This window comes from Lontra canadensis, unplaced genomic scaffold, assembly GCF_010015895.1.
Source record: "Lontra canadensis isolate GAN:19392208 unplaced genomic scaffold, GSC_riverotter_1.0 scaffold84, whole genome shotgun sequence".
Lineage (NCBI taxonomy): Eukaryota > Metazoa > Chordata > Mammalia > Carnivora > Mustelidae > Lontra > Lontra canadensis.
The window spans coordinates 3,225,072-3,244,201 of record NW_022631078.1 but is presented as its reverse complement, the minus strand read 5'-3'; the positions used below and the strand labels follow the sequence as shown (position 1 = coordinate 3,244,201).

Genomic DNA, 19,130 nt, shown 5'->3' with positions numbered 1-19,130 from the left:
TGCAGGGACCTCAAAAGGCAACCAGGGGTTAAGAGAGCCCCAAACTCTCTCGGGTCCCCAAGAAGTAATGCCTCATTGTGCAGAGCTGAACCGGCACGGGGAAAGGCAGGGTCACATGTGCTCCTTTCAGGCATGTGGTCCAGGTAGGTGGACCAGCTGCCCGGAAACGAAGACCCAAAGCACCATGGTTGGTGCATGAAGAAAAAGTAAACGAGGACTGAGGGAGAGCATGGCCACTGATGAAGGCAGGCAAGGCGCCTCGGGCATCCCAGCGGAGGATGGGGACCACGTGGGGCCGCACATTGGAGGATAGCGGGGAGGTCGAAGGCCGGCCCTGGGGAGGGTGGGCGCGTGGAGGGGACGCACGTAGGGTTCCCTTCTCTGCAGCAGGAGGCCCAGGGGCATGACCGGGGCTACTCGATCAACAGCTCACTCCGGCTGCCGCTAGAACACCTGCTCCAGGGGATGACGGTGGCACCGGTCAGGTGAGCGTGGGGGAAGGGGTGGGGGCAGCGAAGGCCACATTCCAGACAGGACACGAAGGCAGAGCTGCAGGTGGCGGACTGTGGTGTGGGGACAGGGATGCAGGGGAAGGCCTGGAGGGGGACCGCGGGGAGGATTGGTCTAAGCTGGAAGCAGGGTCTGCTACGGTGGGGTTGGCTGAGGCCCGTCATTCATTTACTGAAAACCAGTGGCTGACCAATGGCTCTGCGGGCATCTTGTGACGGGGCGCACCCCACGTCCCTGCCGTACCTGCATACAGCCCCGGAAACCGTGGCGCACCGTGACCTTATCCTCTGACACGCCGCCCACGACGACGCTTCTCATCCTCAAGCCTGGGAGCTGGTTCCCGATCTGCACCGTGTCCTGAGCGAGGAGAGGGGACTACAGCCACAGGCTGGAAACACCTGGGAGGAACGTGCTCGAAGGCCAAAACACGGTCACTCTGGCCAACTCCCCACGGTCCTAGGGCATCTGGGCCTCCAAACGGGGCGGGCAGGGGGTGAGCCGGGCTGTGTGTGTGCCGGGCTACGTGTGGGGGACGGGCAGGAGTGGGAACCGGGTCGCAGGACATGTGTCCCCATCCCGGCACAGCCAAGATGGACAGCTGGGGGGGGGACACTGGCAATGCTGCCACCTCCATAATGGCGCCACTCCCGAGCCGCTCCGAGACAGCGCTGGTGATCTAGGGAGACGGCAGCAAGATGGCGGCAAGCATAGATTGTGTGCACCGTGGCCAGGATGTAAGGATGTTCCCGCTGGACCCTCAGGCCCTGGAGGGCTGCGTCCTGAACACAACAGCTGCTTATTCTCAGAACCAAGTGGGAGAAGTGCCCAGACTCCAAGGGCACAGAACTCACGAGGAGCCCGAAGTGTCCCAGAAAAAAAGGCCTCTTGCTACTGTCTGCAAACCGTGGACATCGAGTGTGGCTCACCAAGCGTGCTGGGAGTGAGCCCTGCCTGGAGTGCCACATGCCCATCTGGGACGGGAGCACTTGTCCGGTGTGCCCTGGTCCCCTCTGGTACCCGGGGCTCATCTGCTCAGCCGCTGTCACACGGCACCATGCTGGGGGGAAGGACCCGTGCCTTGTTCATCTACGTGCCCCAGAGCACAGAACCGAGCACGCAATCGTGACTCAGGACAGCTCTGCTACAAGGAACCACCGTGGAAGGCACTGACGGCACCATGACGGGACACACGGAGTCCAGGAGCAGACCGTCTGGAAAGGCACAGACACTGGCGACCACAGCATAAGGCAGCCCGCGAGACCCAAACTCAGGGGGCCCAGAATGTGTGTCCCCAAGTCCTCTAGGACTCTGGCAGGTCCTGGTACATGGAGGGGTCACTCTGTTCCCTCACGGGCCCAGGGAAGGTGTCTATTCCAAAGAGGGTACAGGCGCCAACTCACCTGGTCCAACCCATAGTCCAAGGTCATGACCGCCAGGTACTTGATGTCTTTGCCCTCCTTGGCACTCTTCAGTTCTATCAACAGGTGGTGCCACTCCCCATCAGTCACACGGGACCTGGACAACCTCATGGAAGCCACGTCTGAGGGACCATGGGACACCTCGAACTGGACATACTTGTTTAGGATCTGGAGGACAGGGAGAGCCAGACCCACCAGCTGAATTGATGACAACAGAACAGAAAATGCTCTGCAGTCACTTAAATAACAAAGCCACGTACACAGACCTACCACAGGGCACGGGGCCGAAGACAGACCTAAAAATGAGGCCAAGTTTCATTTCTAATTATCGCCAGTATCACTCTTCAGACTTACATGCCTTTTTCTGGGGCAAGAAGGGTCAAAGGTGGACAGAACCGGGTAAAATAAAGCCCACTGGACTTAATTACTAGGAACAACCCCAGGTGCGGTTCCGAGCTCTTATTTCTGGAGTTTCTGGAGGCGTGAGTTCTACTTTATGAGACGGGATTCAGGCCACCACGTTTATGTGTTTGTACAAAACAAAAAAACAGCTGCTGGCAAAGTGACTGGCCTAAGGGTGTTCATGTTCGAAGAAAACGTAGCCAGGAGCGACGCCAGGATCTTATTTGCCCTAACGAGGGACTTGGTAGTTGGCACCAGCCCTCCCCCTGAGAACACCGAGAACCGCGAGACAGACACTAAAGCATCGCCGTCTGAAGGCGTCAGAGTGACTCAAGGCAGAGTGACGGAGCCACGACCAGGTAGAAGACGGCAATCTGCGGGACCGGACTTGGGGTGTCCGCTTCTGCTATCCGTTGGCGGCTGGTTCTGGAAGACACAGCGAAGGCTGGAAGCTGAGCAGAGCTTTCCAGTCTCCCGCCGCTGGGATGATAAAAACCGGAATTCAGAGCCCGGTCAGGGTTGGGGGGGGCTTGCTGGAAGCAAACGTGAGGGGCAGGGACAGCACCATTCTAGTTTCCAGTTCTCACTGTCTTCGATATGATGTTCAGCACTCAATCAAAAATAGCCCAGCTGGGGAGGAGACAAGACAGTGCGCGTGAACACCAAGAGTGGCTGGAAACAGAGCACCGCCCCCGCCCCGCCCAGGGATCCGTAAAATAGAGTCATCAGACACAGACTTGAGAACAATAATGGGAACCACAGAACTTTCAAGGAAACAAGTTCGGGTGACCATTAGACTCTTATTTTTGTGGATAAACATTCTATTTCGGGAGACAAGATTCAAGCCAGCCAGTTTGAAGATGTGTAAGAAGGTGGGGACATAGCAGTGCAACTCACGTAAGATCCTCGTGTTGAAAGATCATATCAAGCAAAGAACAGTTTAGAAAAACACAAACAACTATTAACGCACTGTTTCAAAGAGACACGCCTAAAATGTAAAGATTCAGAAGTGCTGAAAGTAAAAGACATCATGTAAACACCAACCGAAAGAGATCTGGTGTAGCTCGAGGAATGACACAAAGGAGACCTGACGGCAAACAAAGAAATTCCAGAGATAAAAGCGATTTTCATACTGATGACAGCGCTGCTCATCCAGGAAGACAAAACAATTCTAACTTTGTATGCACCTAATAACACAGCCTCAAAATGTACAAAGTGAAACTTGACAGAACGAAAAGGGCAAAGACATAAATCCACCACGAGGGCTGCAAACTTTTTCAATTCACGTCTCCCAGTAACCGAGCAGAGAAACACCACCACCAAAAATACCAATAATGACAAAGAAGGTCCGAACACCCCAATTAGCAAACTTCACTCATTTGATGTATCCAGAACCCAACTGCAGAACACATGTTCGGATCGTACAGTGGGACATTCACAAGAAAGATGAGATGCTGGGCTGGGAAGCAAGTGCCACGCACTTCGAGGCTCTGGAGTCACACAGCATGCCTTCTCCCACCTGCAGCTACGCCGGAATCAACAACAAAATGATTTACTAGAAAATGCCACCTGTTTGCTGATTCAGAAACGTACTCCCAGGGTGCCTGGGTGGCTCCGTCAGTGAAGCGTCTAACTCTGGATTTCAGCTCAGGTCTTGATCTCAGGGTCGTGGGATCAAGCCCCACTTTGGGCTCCGTGCTCAGCACGGAGTCTGCTCCCTTTCCCTCTGCCCCTCCCCGCCGCTTGCACGTGTGCATGCTGTCTTGCAAATAAATAAATAAAATCTTTAAAAAGAAATCTTTTTTTTTTTGAAAGAAAAGGAGAGTGTGCATAAGCTCGGGTGCTGGGAGGGGCAGAGGGAGAGACAGAATCCCAAGCAGGCTCCACGCCCAGTGCAGAACCCAACACGGGGCTCGACCTCAAGACTCCGAGATCACATTCTGCGCTGAAATCAAGAGTCAGACGCTCAACCGAGGGAGCCACCAGGCGCCCCAAAACACTTCTATGTACCCCACAGATTAAGAAAGAGATCATGATGGGAAAACAGAAGGTATTTTCAACTGATTATAAAGACAATGCAACTAATTATGTGTTTGGGTTTTTAGTCTTAGTCAGGCGTGACAGCAAGAAGGTAACTCTTCTCCTTCTTATGCCTTGTCTCCTTTTGTCCACAGGAGTGCAGTCAACCTCCCTCACTCCCCTGGCTGTGCTCTCTCACCGTCCTTGCCGACAGAAGCCCAAGGCCAGTGATCAACAATAAACATGACATCTGTCTACGGACAAAGGCGAAAGCATGACTCCCAGGCCCACGCGCAGCGACTGCGTGCCCCCTCCAGTCTGTTGCCGGATTGGAGAGGATCATTCGACAATAGGCAGGTGATCCCCCTTGACAATGCAGGCGGAGTGAGGGCGCCTGAGAGCAATTACCCGAATTGTGTGGGCTGCGGGATGACTGCGTAGCTGGTTGTAGCTGGTTGTAGCTGGTTGGGCTGCCGCGGACGCCAGGAACACCTACGCAGTTGCCCCACAGAGCTCACAAGCCTGCAGGAGGCCTGCCTTCAGACATGCCACGTAGAAATAATGCAGAACATGCCCGTATTGCCCAGCTTACCAGTTGGGCCCTGGAGTGGACTTCTGGGTCTGGAGGGTCTGGAGGATGCCCCCCAAGGCCACTCGTCTTGCCACCCAGACTTCCAAGGGGAGGAGCTGGCCATAGTCCCCGGCCAAAAAAAAAACCCTAAATTTTTGGATTAGCTATCCATAACGTAACTACTCAAACAACACCGGAGTTTTTGGCTTTCACTGTTGGTTCCTCCTGATAGCGTACTTTTTTCCTACAGAGACCCCCACTGCCGAATGACAAACTGCAAGTTCTAATTCATCACCTGAGTCGAAAACAGCCAATTTAATTTGTTCCAACAGTGAAACAACCACAGAGGAAAAATACCATCCCGAGGCAGAACTGAGCTTGCCAAGTGCTGGCCCAGAGCTAGCCTCTGGGATTGCTGGTAAACCTACGAAATCACGAGTTAATAAGGGGAACACAGTGACAGCTGTAATTATGGGATACACAGCCTGCACCTTCAGTGTGACCTGAATGGGCTCGCGCTGGGGCTGAGCCGGCGGGCAGGGGAGCAGGGCAGGTCTGGGGAGAGAGGCTTCTGCTGGGGGGCTGTGGCCCCCAGCCCCCTGCCCGCACAGGGTGAGTCACGGCCCCGAGACCCTGTCCTCACGGGTCTGTGGGTCCCGCCCCTGCTGACCTCTGACGCAGAGCTCACAGGAGGCACCGGGCAGTGCCTCTGTCCCCGCCCGCTGTCCCCGTCTGCTGTCCCCGCCACTCACAAGTGTTACCAGGCAGGCAGCCCACAGGAGCGATGGAGGGGGGTGATGTGAACGCCACAGAGGCTGGGTGACGAGGGAACAAGGCTTCCCTGAACGAAAAGAGACGGGGGTGGACGCTCCGTGGGGTCCATCTCACATCTGACCTTCTCTGACCGCAGCACGGCCTGCTCTGCCTGGGGACGGAAGTCCACTCTGCACGAGGACGTGCAGTCCCCGGGCCCAGGACAGCAGAAAGGAAGGACACACAGCTCCATGAGGAACCCCCCCACCGCTGGGGGAGCCGTCACGGCTGGGCAGACCGACCCTGGGGCACAGTGGGGAGCTCAGAGCCAGTCCAGCCCTGAGGCAGAAGGGGAGCTCGGTCTGGACGGACACTCAGCGTGGCTGAAGGCCATGGAGGACCTGTGTGAAGGGGGTTGGCACCCCTGTGGCCACGTGCACCCGGGTCCTCCGTCACACGTGCGCAGACACGCATGTGAACACACACACATGCATAGACACGTACACGTACTTGAAGAGAACTCCCGAAGAAAGGCAGGAAAAAGCAACCTGGCTATGGGATTCCTTCTAATCCTGGGTCCCACCGGCCGCCGCCGTATGGGGAGGCAGATAGGGTCTGAAAAGGGTCACAAGGTGGCCTTTCTGGCGGAGGGAGAAGCCCGGGGTGTGGCACACAGTCGAGGGTGTTCAGAGAGAGAGGGTTTGCTCAAGAACCTCCCATCCCCTCATTGCTGCAGACAGAAAGCGCCCGGAGACGGGAGACGGCGGGTCTGCATCCCGGGCCCCGCCGGGGCAGAGTCCCCCGAACCCTGCAGCCCATCAAACCCCAGGCTGGCGGCGCGGGAGGGAGTGCCCGGGGCTCGGCCCGCCCGCCGGAGTCGCTGGGTGACTTGCACAACCTGCAGGAACGCCCCTTGTTCCCCCAAATGAAATGTCCCCGGAGCTTGGAGGACGCGAGGGGGAGCTGCTTGTGGAGCAAAAACCAGGGAGGATGGCAAGTTAACATCATATTTTAAAGGTTTTTAGCAACTGCTTACCCAACGTTTTAAATCAGCAAAACAGTAAAGTCCAGAAAGATTAAGACAGCACCCGCAGAAGGGGATTCCCAGTTCGGGAGGACCCAGGAACGTCAGGGTGCCAGGCCACACGGCCCCCTTGAGCCCGTGGCCGCAGCCTCGAGCCTCGGGGATCCCCGCCCCCGCCCACAGGTGCTGGCCGCCGCCTCCAGTGCCAGACGCCTGGGGGCCACAGCCAGGATCTAAAACACACCCTGGTTGTGTTCTGCAGCCGAGAGGCCGGGCCATGGGTCCAGCCAGCCCTGCACCTACTCCATCTCGGCGATAAAGTCAGAAAGAAAACGCTGGAATCGACCCCCCCCCGTGGGAACCGTAGCTGCACGCCGGATTCCCTGCGCTCTTCTCACATATGAATGGCGAGATTGTGCGGCCTGCTGGGAAAGCAGGCTCGTGTTTCCTTTCTTACTCTCGCTGGGGACCCCTCCCGGCCGGTGCGGGCAGAGAGGGGGCGGCAAGTGGCGAGGTCCCCTCCCTGCCCCTGGGTGCCGGCGGCCCATGTGTGCAGCCTGGGAGCTCGGGCTGCCCACCTCGGGCGCACGCCAGCCCCGCCGCTGCCCGGGGGGGGAGGGGGGGCGCGGTTCTCCCTCACCTGGAGATGGAGCCTGGAGGACGCGCCTGCCACGGCCTCCATCAGCACGCCATCCTCCTTCCTGGTCCGGAACATGAGCCCCAGGTACCAGGGCACAGAGATGGTGATGTCCAGGTCGCTCCAGGACACGAGGCTCTCCCCGCTGAAGCGCTGGGGGTGCGGCATGACTGTGGACACAGAAGTGCAGGGCCCTGGACATCAGACATGCTGCAGGGAACCTTCTTCAGTTGCGGGGGGGGGGGGCAGGGCGGGCCCCCGGGGGGGCGGGGGTGGGGGGGCAGGATTTTCATTTCAATTCAAAGGCCAGTCTCGGACTTCACGTGTCCAGCATCCAATCCTGAGTCCGGGAGCTGCAGGCTTCCAGGAGCCCACCCCCGGGTCACCTGCCACCTTCCTGGGCGGGGGAGACAGGCTTGTGGGGGAGGTTCTCAGTCCTGGCCAGGGCATGACAAGGGGCTCTCGGGCTGGCTGGCAGACACAGCCCGGTGGCTTGAATCCTTGGGCTCAGCAGATGGGAGTGCTGGGGGGCTACGAGCACAACCCACGTGTCCCACCCCCCACCTACTGGGTGGGACACCCGGGGGGGCAGGAGCAGGGTCCCCCAGCAGGACAGTATGGGCATACCGTGACTACCACACACATGTGCCGGCACCCCACCTCAACCCCGCAGCCTAAACAGCCCTCATCTGTGTCCGCGTGGGCTCCGACCCCCAGGCACACTGGCCATTGTCGCTTGCTCTATTCCTGGCGATGGGCATGGAGGTGGGGAGGCTGCTGGCCAGCCAAGGGCTCCAGCACATTTTGGGGGAGACCAGGGAGGTGACAATGGGTGGACTGAGAGCCTCATGTGGTCTGTGACACTCGAAAAACCGGGTGCCAGGTGGGCCTCACTGTCTCCAGACCCCAGGTGTCACATAGGGGCACCCCCCTGAGGGGACAGCCCGATGACAACACAGGGCACGCCAACTGGGGGCTGCCTCCGGGGGCAACAGCCCTGGGCTGTCTGTTTCCTGCTCTTTTGAACCCAGCGTTGGCATCTGTTTTCTCTGGCTGGGCTCACGGTCTCCATAACAGGAACTCTGGGGTGAATGGGCGTCCGCCCAGCTGCCGCCCAGCTTCCTGCACACACCCCCCAGCCGGGTCCTGCATGTGCTCCTATGCCCCATTGCGGCCCACGCCTGAGGACACGCACGCCACTGTGGGAGCCCAGACGCCCCAGAGTGAGGTCCCCGAGGCCCCAAGGCTGGGCAGGCCCCCAGGCCAGCCCCTCACCTTGTTCGCAGTTCTTCCCGCCGAACCGGAGTGGGCACTCACAGAGGTAGGTGTCCCACCGGCTGACACAGGTGCCCCCATTCTGACACCAGGTCCCCTCACAGAAGTTCCTCTGAGCAGCGCAGCCTGGAGACACAGAGGGGGGAACACAAGGGGACTGCATTGGTCGCAGGGGAATGGTCGGTGTGGTGGGAAGACAGCCCCATGAGCAACAGCCCTGAGGGGAGGCAGGCTGCCCTGAGACCCCCCCGACAGCTGGAAGACCATCAGAAGTGGCACAGGACACACGGCCCATCCTGCTAGCCAGCGGGGACACCAGGGGACACACCTGAGTGCACTGCCCAGCCCCGTGGCATCCCGCATCGCACTCTGCAGAACGCCCAGCCCCTGGAGCAGCACCTCCGTGAGCCGGGGCTCCCCACTTGCAGGCCCACAGCTAGGGGAACCCAGGCTCGGCTTAAGAAGCAGTCATGGCCCGGCTGTGGCAGTGGCCGTCCCCTGCGTGGCCGTCCACGCCGTACCTGCCCTTGTGCCGTTGTTGGCAATGAAGCTGGCCATGTCCACATTCCTCCCGTCCACGGTCAGGTTCCGCATGCAGCCCACAAACTGTCGATTGTGCACTGGGAAAGCTTCAGGCAGGTCGGGGACGCCACCCAAGAGCAGAGGCCCGGTCAGGTCCAGGGACCTGGGGATGCAAAGCCGACCTGTCCAGCCTCTGTGTCTGGCTAGCCAGAGGCAGCGCTGGGGTCCCGATGCTGCCATCCCATCACGGTGGCCTCTGCCACCAGACACACCCAGCACCGACAACTGAACAGGGAAGCAGGCGGCCAACGGGCCAGGACACAAAAGCCAGATCCTACTTCCAGGGCTACCACCAGCCCCTCGAACCCAAGTCACATGCAAACGGAGTCCCATCTGCAGCCGGGCCAGTCCGGCCCACGCAGAACGGCCAGTCCAGCCCATGACAAACAGTGGCACGATCCCCTCCGACCTCTGATGACCTTGAGCTCACAGCAAACTAGACCCTGGTTCTGCATGAGCATCTGCATGGCCTCGGGCAAGGGGCCTAATCTGTCTGGTGACATCTTTCTTATCCATAAAGTGGGCACGACCCTACCTCCCCGCACCGCTCCGGACACTCGGCACAGACTGGGTGGTCTAATGGTGGGCTTCCAAACTTACTGCCAAATATGCCACAAAACACGATTAGAAAGGAACAGGACCGTCGCTCTGGCTGGGGGGACGGCCTGACGGCTGTCTGCGTTAGTGGGTCCATTTCTGAGTTAGCATGATCCGCAGAAAATCTCCAGGATCTAATGGAGGGAGGTGGACCGGACCGCAGGGACCCATGCCCAATGGACTGGGGCTGGCAACACCATGGTCTCTGGGATCTGTAAGCCAGACTTGGCCTGGCCATTACTTTGGCAGAAGTGGTAAGGGGACTTATTCTAGAAGGTTCTGACGTTCAGACAGAAGGGAGGGACCCTGATTTCAGCCTGGACTGGGGCTGCCGGGGTGCTGAGTCCAAGGCGCCCTGCATCTGATCAGGGTCCTGCCCTGGACGACCCTGTTGGGGAGCAGCAGTCATGGCGGGGTGGGGGGTGCCTGGGCCTCCCCTCTCCCGGGATGCTCACTTCTTGGAGCCGCTCTGTGTGCCCTGGGCAGCGCAGCTGTAGTTCCCGACGAGGCTGCCGAAGCGCACAGCCACGGCCGTGTCACAGTCGTCCACGGTCACCACGGCCACCTTCTCTCCAGATGGCCCGTGCGGCAGGCCCAGGCGGCCGATGTTGGGCTGCGGGAAGAGAAAGATAGAAGACATCAGCATGTGCTCCCACCGGCGGGCACGTGCCACCCGCGCACAGGCACTGAGGACATAGGAAGGCCACGTGTGGACAGCCTTGTTTTAAATTAGTTCCCTAAACCAGCTGTACTGGGCACCCCTAAAATGTATGTCCTTGCCAGCACCTCGGAACGTGACCTTCCATGGGAAAAATAATGGTCTGCGGGTGTGATTAGCAGAGATGAGGTACAGTGCAGCACGGTGGACCCTGGTCCCATGTGACTGGGAACCTTACGAGGCCGAGACAGAGCCCTGGGAGAAGGCCGTGTGGCGACGGAGGAAGACAGAGGGAGGCCAAGGAGCCCCAGCGGACGCCAGCACCACCCTCATCTGAGAGACAAAGGGGGGCCTGCCCTTGGAGCCCTCGGACGGAGCTCGGCCCTGCTGACGCCTCGATCCTGGACTTCCGGCCTCCATAACCAGCATAGAATAATTTCTGGTGTCCTTAGCCACCCGGTTGTGAATTTTCTACAGCAGCCAGCACCACAGCCCTGAGACGCCTCCTTCCCCATATTCTGCCTGGCGTCCAAGCAATGGCTGGCCCCGCGGCCACATGCCTCCTGACCTGGGTCCCACTCACACTTTCACGTTCTAGAGAGTGGACCCCCCTGGGCCCCCAGGCACTCCTGGGCCAGGTCTTCCCTCGTCCTGGAATGACCCTGTGCCCCTTACTGGAAGCCAGGCACACTTCCTGCCCCAAGGCCAAGCCCCACTTGCCTCAGAGCTTCTCCCTCCTCAGCCGTCCCTGAGGGCCTCCCACACACGGTCTCCCCACCGAGCGCTGGTTATAAGAATTCCTCCCCAACTGGTGGCTTTGGAGAGAGCTGGCTCACTTCTGGAAGAAGCAGGGTTCCTTCTCAAGGAGGCTGGGGTTAGTGTCCATGACAGCAACACCAGGCAGCCCCACCCTGTCCCTGGGCACCCCCCTAGTCTCCTGGACTGCCCCTCTAGGACCTGAGCACGTGCTCCAGACAGCCCTTGGACAGCGTCCGGCTTGGGCCGGGGAGCCTGCTCACACCACCAACAATGTAAGCACACAGGTCTCAAAGTTCTAGAAAAGGAGCGGGCAGCCAGACAGCCGGCTCGGGCTGGGCCAGGCAGCCCAGCTACGGTCCCCATCTGTCCAACCCGGGTGACGACAAGACTGGCCCGCAGCAGGGGGCCTGGATTAACCCCCGTGGTGCAGGTGAAGTGCCTCCAGGCCTCCCAATCAGCTCACGGCACACAGGGCTCCTTCCTCCCCACAGAGGGGACGTGCTTTCCGGCCCCGACAGCCCTTCCCATAGCCCCTAAAAACAAGACTTGGTGTCCCCATGAGAGCTCTGGGGTCTGCCTGAGTTTGTAATACGGTGCAATTTTATACTTCTTTATAATGGTATTCAAAACAGGTGTAAAAAAAAGGAGAATTTAATTAAATCAATTAAATTAATTAATTTAATTAAATTAATTAAATCCATGTCTTTTAACAAGGAAATGACAACTGCACAGTTCATTCGAAAAGAAATCTTCAGGTCTTCAAAGGAGTAAAGAAGTACCTATTGGATCGAGGACACTGGGCTAGAAGGCAGGACAAGGAGCTGCTGATAACAGGAGCTCAGCCAGGTGGCCAAACTGTGACGCCAGGGGCTGCTCTGTTCATCCTGGTGATGCTCTCCTCCCCTGTGTTGTGCAGTGCACAGCCTGCACCACTGTACATGGTGAACCCAGCTGAGCCTTATACTCCCTCTCAGCCAACCATCTGACTAGAAAAGGTTCATCACTGAACCTCGGTTTCTCTACCCACAGAAGAAGCATTTTATATTAGAATGCCTGTCCTCTCTATGTTACAGGGACTTCGAGAGTGACATCAATAGAAGACACATGATTGTCCCAGGAACCCTTCTTGGGTGAATCCAAGGGAGGCTTTTACCAGGCCACCCAGTACCTTGGTTCCTGGATAATCTTCTTCATTTTCTTCTATATCAGTTGATGAGATCACAAGATCTGAGACGCTACATCCTCAAAGATTCCAGCTTTGGTTCAGCAACAGTGAGATGAGTATAAAAAATAATCTGTTTTCTCGCTCTGTAACAGCAGCGTGCTTTGGAAAACACGTCCAAGTGCCTATTAAGGGCTGCTTAAGTGCTAGGTGCCATCCTCGGGAAGAACCGTCCCCAGGCCGTGCGAGCCCCGCATTATCTTTACAACTTATAATTTACATTTTGGAGGCTGGGTGGGAGACTTCTCTGAGGACGTAAATGGCATTTATCCTCGGAAAGCTCTCATGAGGCTGAGTTACCGTTCGCGAGACTGCGGTCATTGTAAACGGCTGTCCGGCGGCACCAGGCCAGGTCCCAGGATCCAAGCAAGAGCAGCGGGGGGAGGGGGGGAGGGGGACGGACTACAGGAGGCAAAGGCCCCCGCGAACGCCAGCACTTGCGCTGAGAGCACAATTGCTGACTCGGACAGCCCCCCGCGAAGACAGACTTCAGAGCTTGGTGTCACTTCATCAAAGCAGCAAGCGTGGCTTTCAGGACAACAGACAGGGTCTGATAAACACCATCCAACACCCGCTTCTCGATTCCCACTCCCGGACTCACGGGCGGTCAGGTCGGAAGCGACGGCCCTTCCAGCCATGAGAGCGAGCATTCTTAGATGGGGAACGAAAAGGACCAGCCGGAGAGACACCGTGAAGTATCCGGGAGAACCAGTGCCCCACAGAGTGCCCCACTGTCCCGCCCCTTCTCAGGCCCCAGAACACGCAGCACGGGGGGCAGCGACTTGCCACGCCTGCCCCACATGCCGACAGCCACCGTGTGGTCAGCCGCCACAGCAGAACATGAGGGGCACACTGGGAGAGGCACGTGCGGGGGCCTGGGGACACGTGGGGGGTGCTCCTCTAAGAGTCCCTGTGGTACCTGGCAGCTCCCCTGCTGGGGACAGACCCGAGAAGCTGAGCACAGGGACTCCCGTGAAAACTTGTTCACGGATGTCCACAGCAGCACCATAGTCGATAGTGAGGAGGGGAGACCACCCAAACGTCCGTCCACAGAAGGATGGATGAACAAAACATGGCCTATGCATTCCACGGAATTGTGATGCCGCCTTTAAAAGGGATGGAGCAGTGGCACCTGGGTGGCTCAGTGGGTTAAAGCCTCTGCCTTCCGCTCAGGTCAGAACCCCAGGGTCCTGGGATCGAGCACATCGGGCTCTCTGCTTAGCAGGGAACCTGCTTTCCCCCCTCTCTCTCTGCCTGCCTCTCTGCCTACTTGTGATCTCTGTCTGTCAAATAAATAAAATCTTTTTAAAAAATTAAAAAAATAAAAGGGACGGAGCAGTGATGGCAGCTACAGCACAATGAGATTCCAAAACAGGACACGAAGTGACAGCCACTGGACACAAAGGGTCCCGTGTCGCAGGACTCAACTGATGTGAAACGTCCAGGACACAGAGATCAATAAACAGAAAGCAGCCCGGAGGTTTTGGGGGCTGGGGGAGATGCAGAGGCAGTGCTGGGGGGTACAGAGTCTCCTCTTAGGGTACTGGGAAGATCTCTGACTTAGACGGAGGTGGCGGTGGCACCATGTTCGCAAACGCACTGAGAGGCACTGAGACGCTCACTTTACAACGGTTCCTCTTACGTGATGTGAACTGCGGTTGTCTGGATGGGCAGCTGCCCTCCTCGACCCCGGTGGCCGCAATCGACCCGGGCAACCACTAGGAAGCTCCTTCCCATTGTGATCTGGAAAGTGGGGATAAAATGTACCTCGTGGCCTGCATGTCGAGACCGTCACCCGCAATAAAATGCAGGGAAAGAGCAGCGGCTCTCGGTCAGGGCGGGCGGGGTGCAGGCAGCCCGGGTCAGGCTGAGAAGCGAGACGAACACACGGGCAGGAGCACTGGACTGGGGCTCAGGTCATCTGCTCTTGCCAACGGAAGACAAAGCACATCTACCCGGCTCGGCCAGTGTGTGGAAGGAACTCCCCGCGGAGCAGAAATCGGAGCGTTATGGCAGCCCCCGCTGGCTTCCGAGTGTCCAGCTCTCGTGTTTGAAAAAGAGAGAACAGTTTAAGCTGCTCGTTCAGAGCGCGGACGTGGGGATTTGGCACAGGCGAATGAGAGAGTTCACGGGGGCTCTGCTGGCACGGGTACAGAGGAACGAGATAAAGAACAAGACAAAAACAAACGGTCTCTAATATTCTTAAGAATTGCGAACCTTCGCCATGCATTTGCACACAAGAAAAAGACACGGGAAGTGAGGGGTCATGTGGCAACAATTCTCACTTTAGAAAGGGGCTGGACACAGGCAGGGCGAAGGCTGGCATCCCTGCCTCTCTCTTCCCCGGGCTCAGCTTGCCCGGTGGGGCGGCCAGCCAGACCTCGGGGGGCCCCACACCTGCAGCAGCCTGGCCTGGACACATAGGGTCCGAGCAAAGCAGGCAAACCAGAGGCATGAGCCAGCCAGGAGGGCCCGCCAAGGGTGCACAGGGGGCCCTGAGCAGAGCCGGCCACTGGGCAGGTGGAACTGGGGCCAGCAAGGACAGACCCCACCGTGCTCACCCTTGCCACCAATTGAGAAAAACCAAGAGGGCCATCATGTGCTTTGGGTAGGGCACCCGAAAGCAAAAAGCTTTGCGACTCCGCGCAGATCCAGGTTCTTGATTTTCAGTAAGGCAATCAGAAGTCATCACTTAGGGTCTGTCCCTTTCTTTTTTTCCTTCAATTTATTTTTTTCTCTACATGCCGACCCTCCCCATGCGCCTCCATTCAGATGCTCTCAAGCAGCTGGTGGAGATTTTCTTGCCTGCACAAAAGCGCTGGGTCTTACGAAGTGCTCACATTTCTACAGCCTTTTACCCCGCTGCAAACAATTCCTCATCAGGGAGGCTCGTGGGGTTCGGTTTCAAGTGCTGGACGCAGAGGGGGAGGCAGTATGGGGGCGCCTCGAAACCAGACACCAGGCGCGGCAAGTCTTGGGAAGTAAATGGATTCGTGCTCTGGGTCAGAAACGATCAACCAGAATTCACGTCAAAGAATTCACACTTGGGTGGACTTTGGGAATGTCATAAGGAGTCAAAATGCAGCCTTGAACATGTACCAAGCTGTCACTTCTCACAGGCAGGGAGGCTCGGATCGGACGTGAGGGTCTGCTGAACACAGCCCGCGGGTGACAGCCGCTACCCCGGGAAACGTGGGCCGGATCGCCCCCCCAAACAACCCCAGTCCCGGCTCGCAGGCGAACAGCCCTTCCTGGGAAGCAGGCACGGCATTTCTTCGAAGCGAATGGGAAGATGGGCTCATGAGGAGAGAAATCCTCAGAAGCACACATAATTCCAGGATCACACCAGATTCCTAAGGGGGCCCCCGACGGGACGCTGAGGGACTCAAACACGAGACCGAGGTGCTGACTCCCGGGAGGCCCAAAGTGGGGCCGTACGGAGTACCCACGCTTGTAGGCAGGCAGCAGACCACGGTCTAGTTGGAAACCGCTCTCTCTGAGCCTCAGTTTCCCCACCTGTACCACATGGGTGTGGCCTCCCTGTTGCCCTCCCGGCAGGATCCCTGCCCCAGGCAAGCCAGCACACAGGTGCTCCGGACTCTGGGGCAGCGAGGTGCTGGCGGGGATGCACCCCGGCTCTACACAAGAAAGGGCCAGAGAAGGGATGGAGGAAAGACAGATTAAGGAATCTGGGGGGTTTAACCTCAAGCCCCAACCATTTGCCATCACCGCACCCTTTGATTCTTCTTAAAGCTCTTAAGCTACTTGATGTCTCCTTTACTTTTTTTTTTTTTAGATTTTATTTATTTATTTGAGAGAGAGAGAGAGAGAGAGAGTGCACGCACAAGTGGGGGGAGGAGCAGAGGGAGAGGGAGAAGCAGCCTCCCTGCTGAGCATGGAGCCTGACAGGGGACTCAACCCCCGGACCCTAGATCATGGCCTAAGCTGAAGGCGGACGCTGAAAGAACGGAGCACCCCCCACCCCAGGAGCCCCAGGCTACTTGATTTTTCTCACCCTGACTTGCCTTGCTTTCCCCACCCCGCAAGCAAGTCCCTGCTGCAGGAACCCCACCTGTCCGCTCATGCCAGATCCCCAAACAAGGCTTGGCCACGTCAGACCCATGCACGGGCGCCATGAACGTCGGGCCCACTTGCATCGGATCTGCCCGTGAGCTACACGGACGACATGGGCTTCCCCAGGGCGTCTTTGGAACTCGGCACACGATTCTGTATCTCCACGAGGACAAAACAGCCTGCTCCCCGAGAACCGGGCTGCCCCGCCCTCCGAGCGGAGCTGGTGCGCACGGCCCAGGCCAGGAGATGGGTCTTGAGCTACAGCTCACTGCCCTGTTCCTCCTCCCCGCGTTTGCAGTGAGGGGCTAGGGTAAAAACTCAGTGGCCAGCAGAAGCTTCCCAAAATTAAGGTATGAAAGTATGTAGTCCTCAAGCTTAACGTTAAGGATTAAAAAAAAAAAAAAAAAAAGCCCAGACCTCTCTTGATTTCTTGATTGGTTTCTTGTATGGAGGTTAGAAACCTCTGTCCTGAGGACACAGCTTCCTCCTTAGGCGGCCAGACTGGGCCCTTAGGCAAGGCCACTGACTGGCCACCAGGTGGGGCAGACAGTTCTGCATTCGGAGACAAGGTCAAGTTCCTGCACCAGCTGCGGCTGGGGAGTGGGCAGGGGCTCCCGACTCCCTCCCCTGCTAGTGGCCGGGGGCAGGGTCCCTACCACTGGGTGCCTGGGCAGCCTCTTCCAGGGACTGGAAAATTTCACAGCCACCACCTCTAGCGTCCTTCAGGAAGAGGACAGAGAAGGGGTTGTGAGCCCCTTTGCAGAGCGCCTGAAGCTGGTATCATGCCAACGGGACGCCCAGCCATGAGAGCGAAGGCTGGCATGGGACACAGGACAGCGGTGTCCACAGCCTCCGATGAGCATCACCTCTCAGAGGCCAAGAGTTCACATCCTCACCCCACATAGGAAAGTCACCTGACTTCCTTACCCGTCAGACTCATCTGTAAAACGGGTAAAAATAGCACCTTCCTTGTAGGACTAAATGCATATTGTATGCGAGGTCTGGCTCCGCACAGGGCGCGGGGTGGGGGGCGCTCCCCCAAAGTTTCCTGCTGCCGTGTTTGCTAAAAAGATGGGATGAAAAGTGCCCCCCCAATAAAGTACAAGCAGTAGTTCTCTTTGTATTGTTGTCCTAATATTCTCCTATAATTAAAAAAATTTTTCTTTATGTCTTTGGAGAAAAAAGGAGCAATTTGCAGCCTGCACGTAACCATGCCTTCGGGGAAGCCCCTGGTTCTTCTCTGGAGCGGCCCCAGAAAATGCCGTACGGGGCCAAGATGCTCCGTGTTTGGGGGCGTTAAAAAGAGAAGATTTTCAACAAGGGTTAGAACCAAGGGCTCACGCTAGAGTTTCTTTAAAAAAAATTAAAAAATCACACCAGCACCTTATTCCTCAGGCAAGATGTCCAAGTCTAGTTCTTGAACAACTCCTGCCACAGATTAAAAGGGAGCCCTGTGCTGCTCTGTGGACGTATACAGCGGGGGCACCGCTGGGGCCGCGGTCTGGAAGGCCTGTGTGCTGGCCCGGGGTCCTGAGCGTCTCTTCCAGGCCCCAGTGATCTCTGAGGGGGTGACTTCTGCTCTGGACAAGATCCACTGGGCACGGTGCCAGCCCCTCACCACCCCAGACAAAAGCTCCCCAGTCTGTGCGGGGGGGCCAGGAGCCTCCACCTCTGTCCCTGCCAGCAGAGGTCCGGTCCCAGCTCTGCGGCCAGCTTGGCCAGCAGGCTCCCCGGGATTTTCTGGGAACCAGGGAGTTTATGCAGATTTGCTCCGAGGGGGGTCAAGCGAAGGGCTCAAGGTAGGGGATCCTAAAGTTTAAACCACACCTTTTTGGAAAGTTGGGGTAATGATCCTTCTCTGGGGGGCTTTACTCAACCAAACTGGGGGGACCTCCAGGCCCTGGATGAGCAGTTCACGGCCCTCCACGGTGGGGTCTAGAGGTCTGATGGCCGGCTACTTCCATCTGGACGACAGGTGGGGCAGGGAGCGCAGTGAGCAGAAGCCTGCAGGGTCCCACGCAAGGGTCGCTGAGGTGCGCTCAGCCCTCAACCCACTCCCCCCAGGACACCTTTGCAGAAAGCCGCCTCAGACGACGGGAGAAAGGAGATGCATACTTACACACTCACATGTACTCACGCACTTGTGACTACACACGTCCATTAGCACACACATGCATGTGCTCACACGCACGCATACACTCCTGCAAACCCTCGCCTGCTCCTGCTGGGACCCTAACAGGCCCCTCTCAGTCCCCAGTCTGGACAGCAGCACAGAGACAACCCCCAGGCCCCTGGCCCCCCTGGGCCACGCACAAACCCCCAGGCTCTGGGAATCCGTGCTAATCCCTTGGATCCACGAAGCCACCCGTGGGCACTGGACCTGCTTGGCCCACCTGTGGCCCCCACAGCCTAGCTCGGGGCCTCCATTTCCTCCTCCAAGGAGGGATGTGAGGACCCTGGTCAGTAATGTCCTCGTCCCGGGGGTGGGGCAAAGGCAAGGAAAGGCAGCGAGCCTAGGGCAGGGAGGGAAAGCTGGGAGGGGCGGGAGCCTGAGGCGGGTGGCAGGTGCAGAACGGTGACTGCTGCCAGACTGGGAGCCCAGGCCCCAGGCGGACGTTCCAGGCCAGGC

General features: G+C 58.0%; 1 protein-coding gene across 1 annotated transcript in view; it reads right to left on the bottom strand.

Moving 5' to 3' along the window:
- Positions 1–19,130, bottom strand: part of CELSR1 (cadherin EGF LAG seven-pass G-type receptor 1) — a 131,853-nt gene that overhangs the window by 28,006 nt on the left and 84,717 nt on the right. The window contains exons 6-11 of the mRNA XM_032882764.1: positions 10,244–10,401; positions 9,131–9,294; positions 8,610–8,735; positions 7,338–7,504; positions 1,911–2,096; positions 754–867 (exon numbers count right to left, since the gene is read on the bottom strand). Coding sequence (XP_032738655.1) covers positions 754–867; positions 1,911–2,096; positions 7,338–7,504; positions 8,610–8,735; positions 9,131–9,294; positions 10,244–10,401 — 915 coding nt within the window. The remainder of the gene's footprint in view (positions 1–753; positions 868–1,910; positions 2,097–7,337; positions 7,505–8,609; positions 8,736–9,130; positions 9,295–10,243; positions 10,402–19,130) is intronic.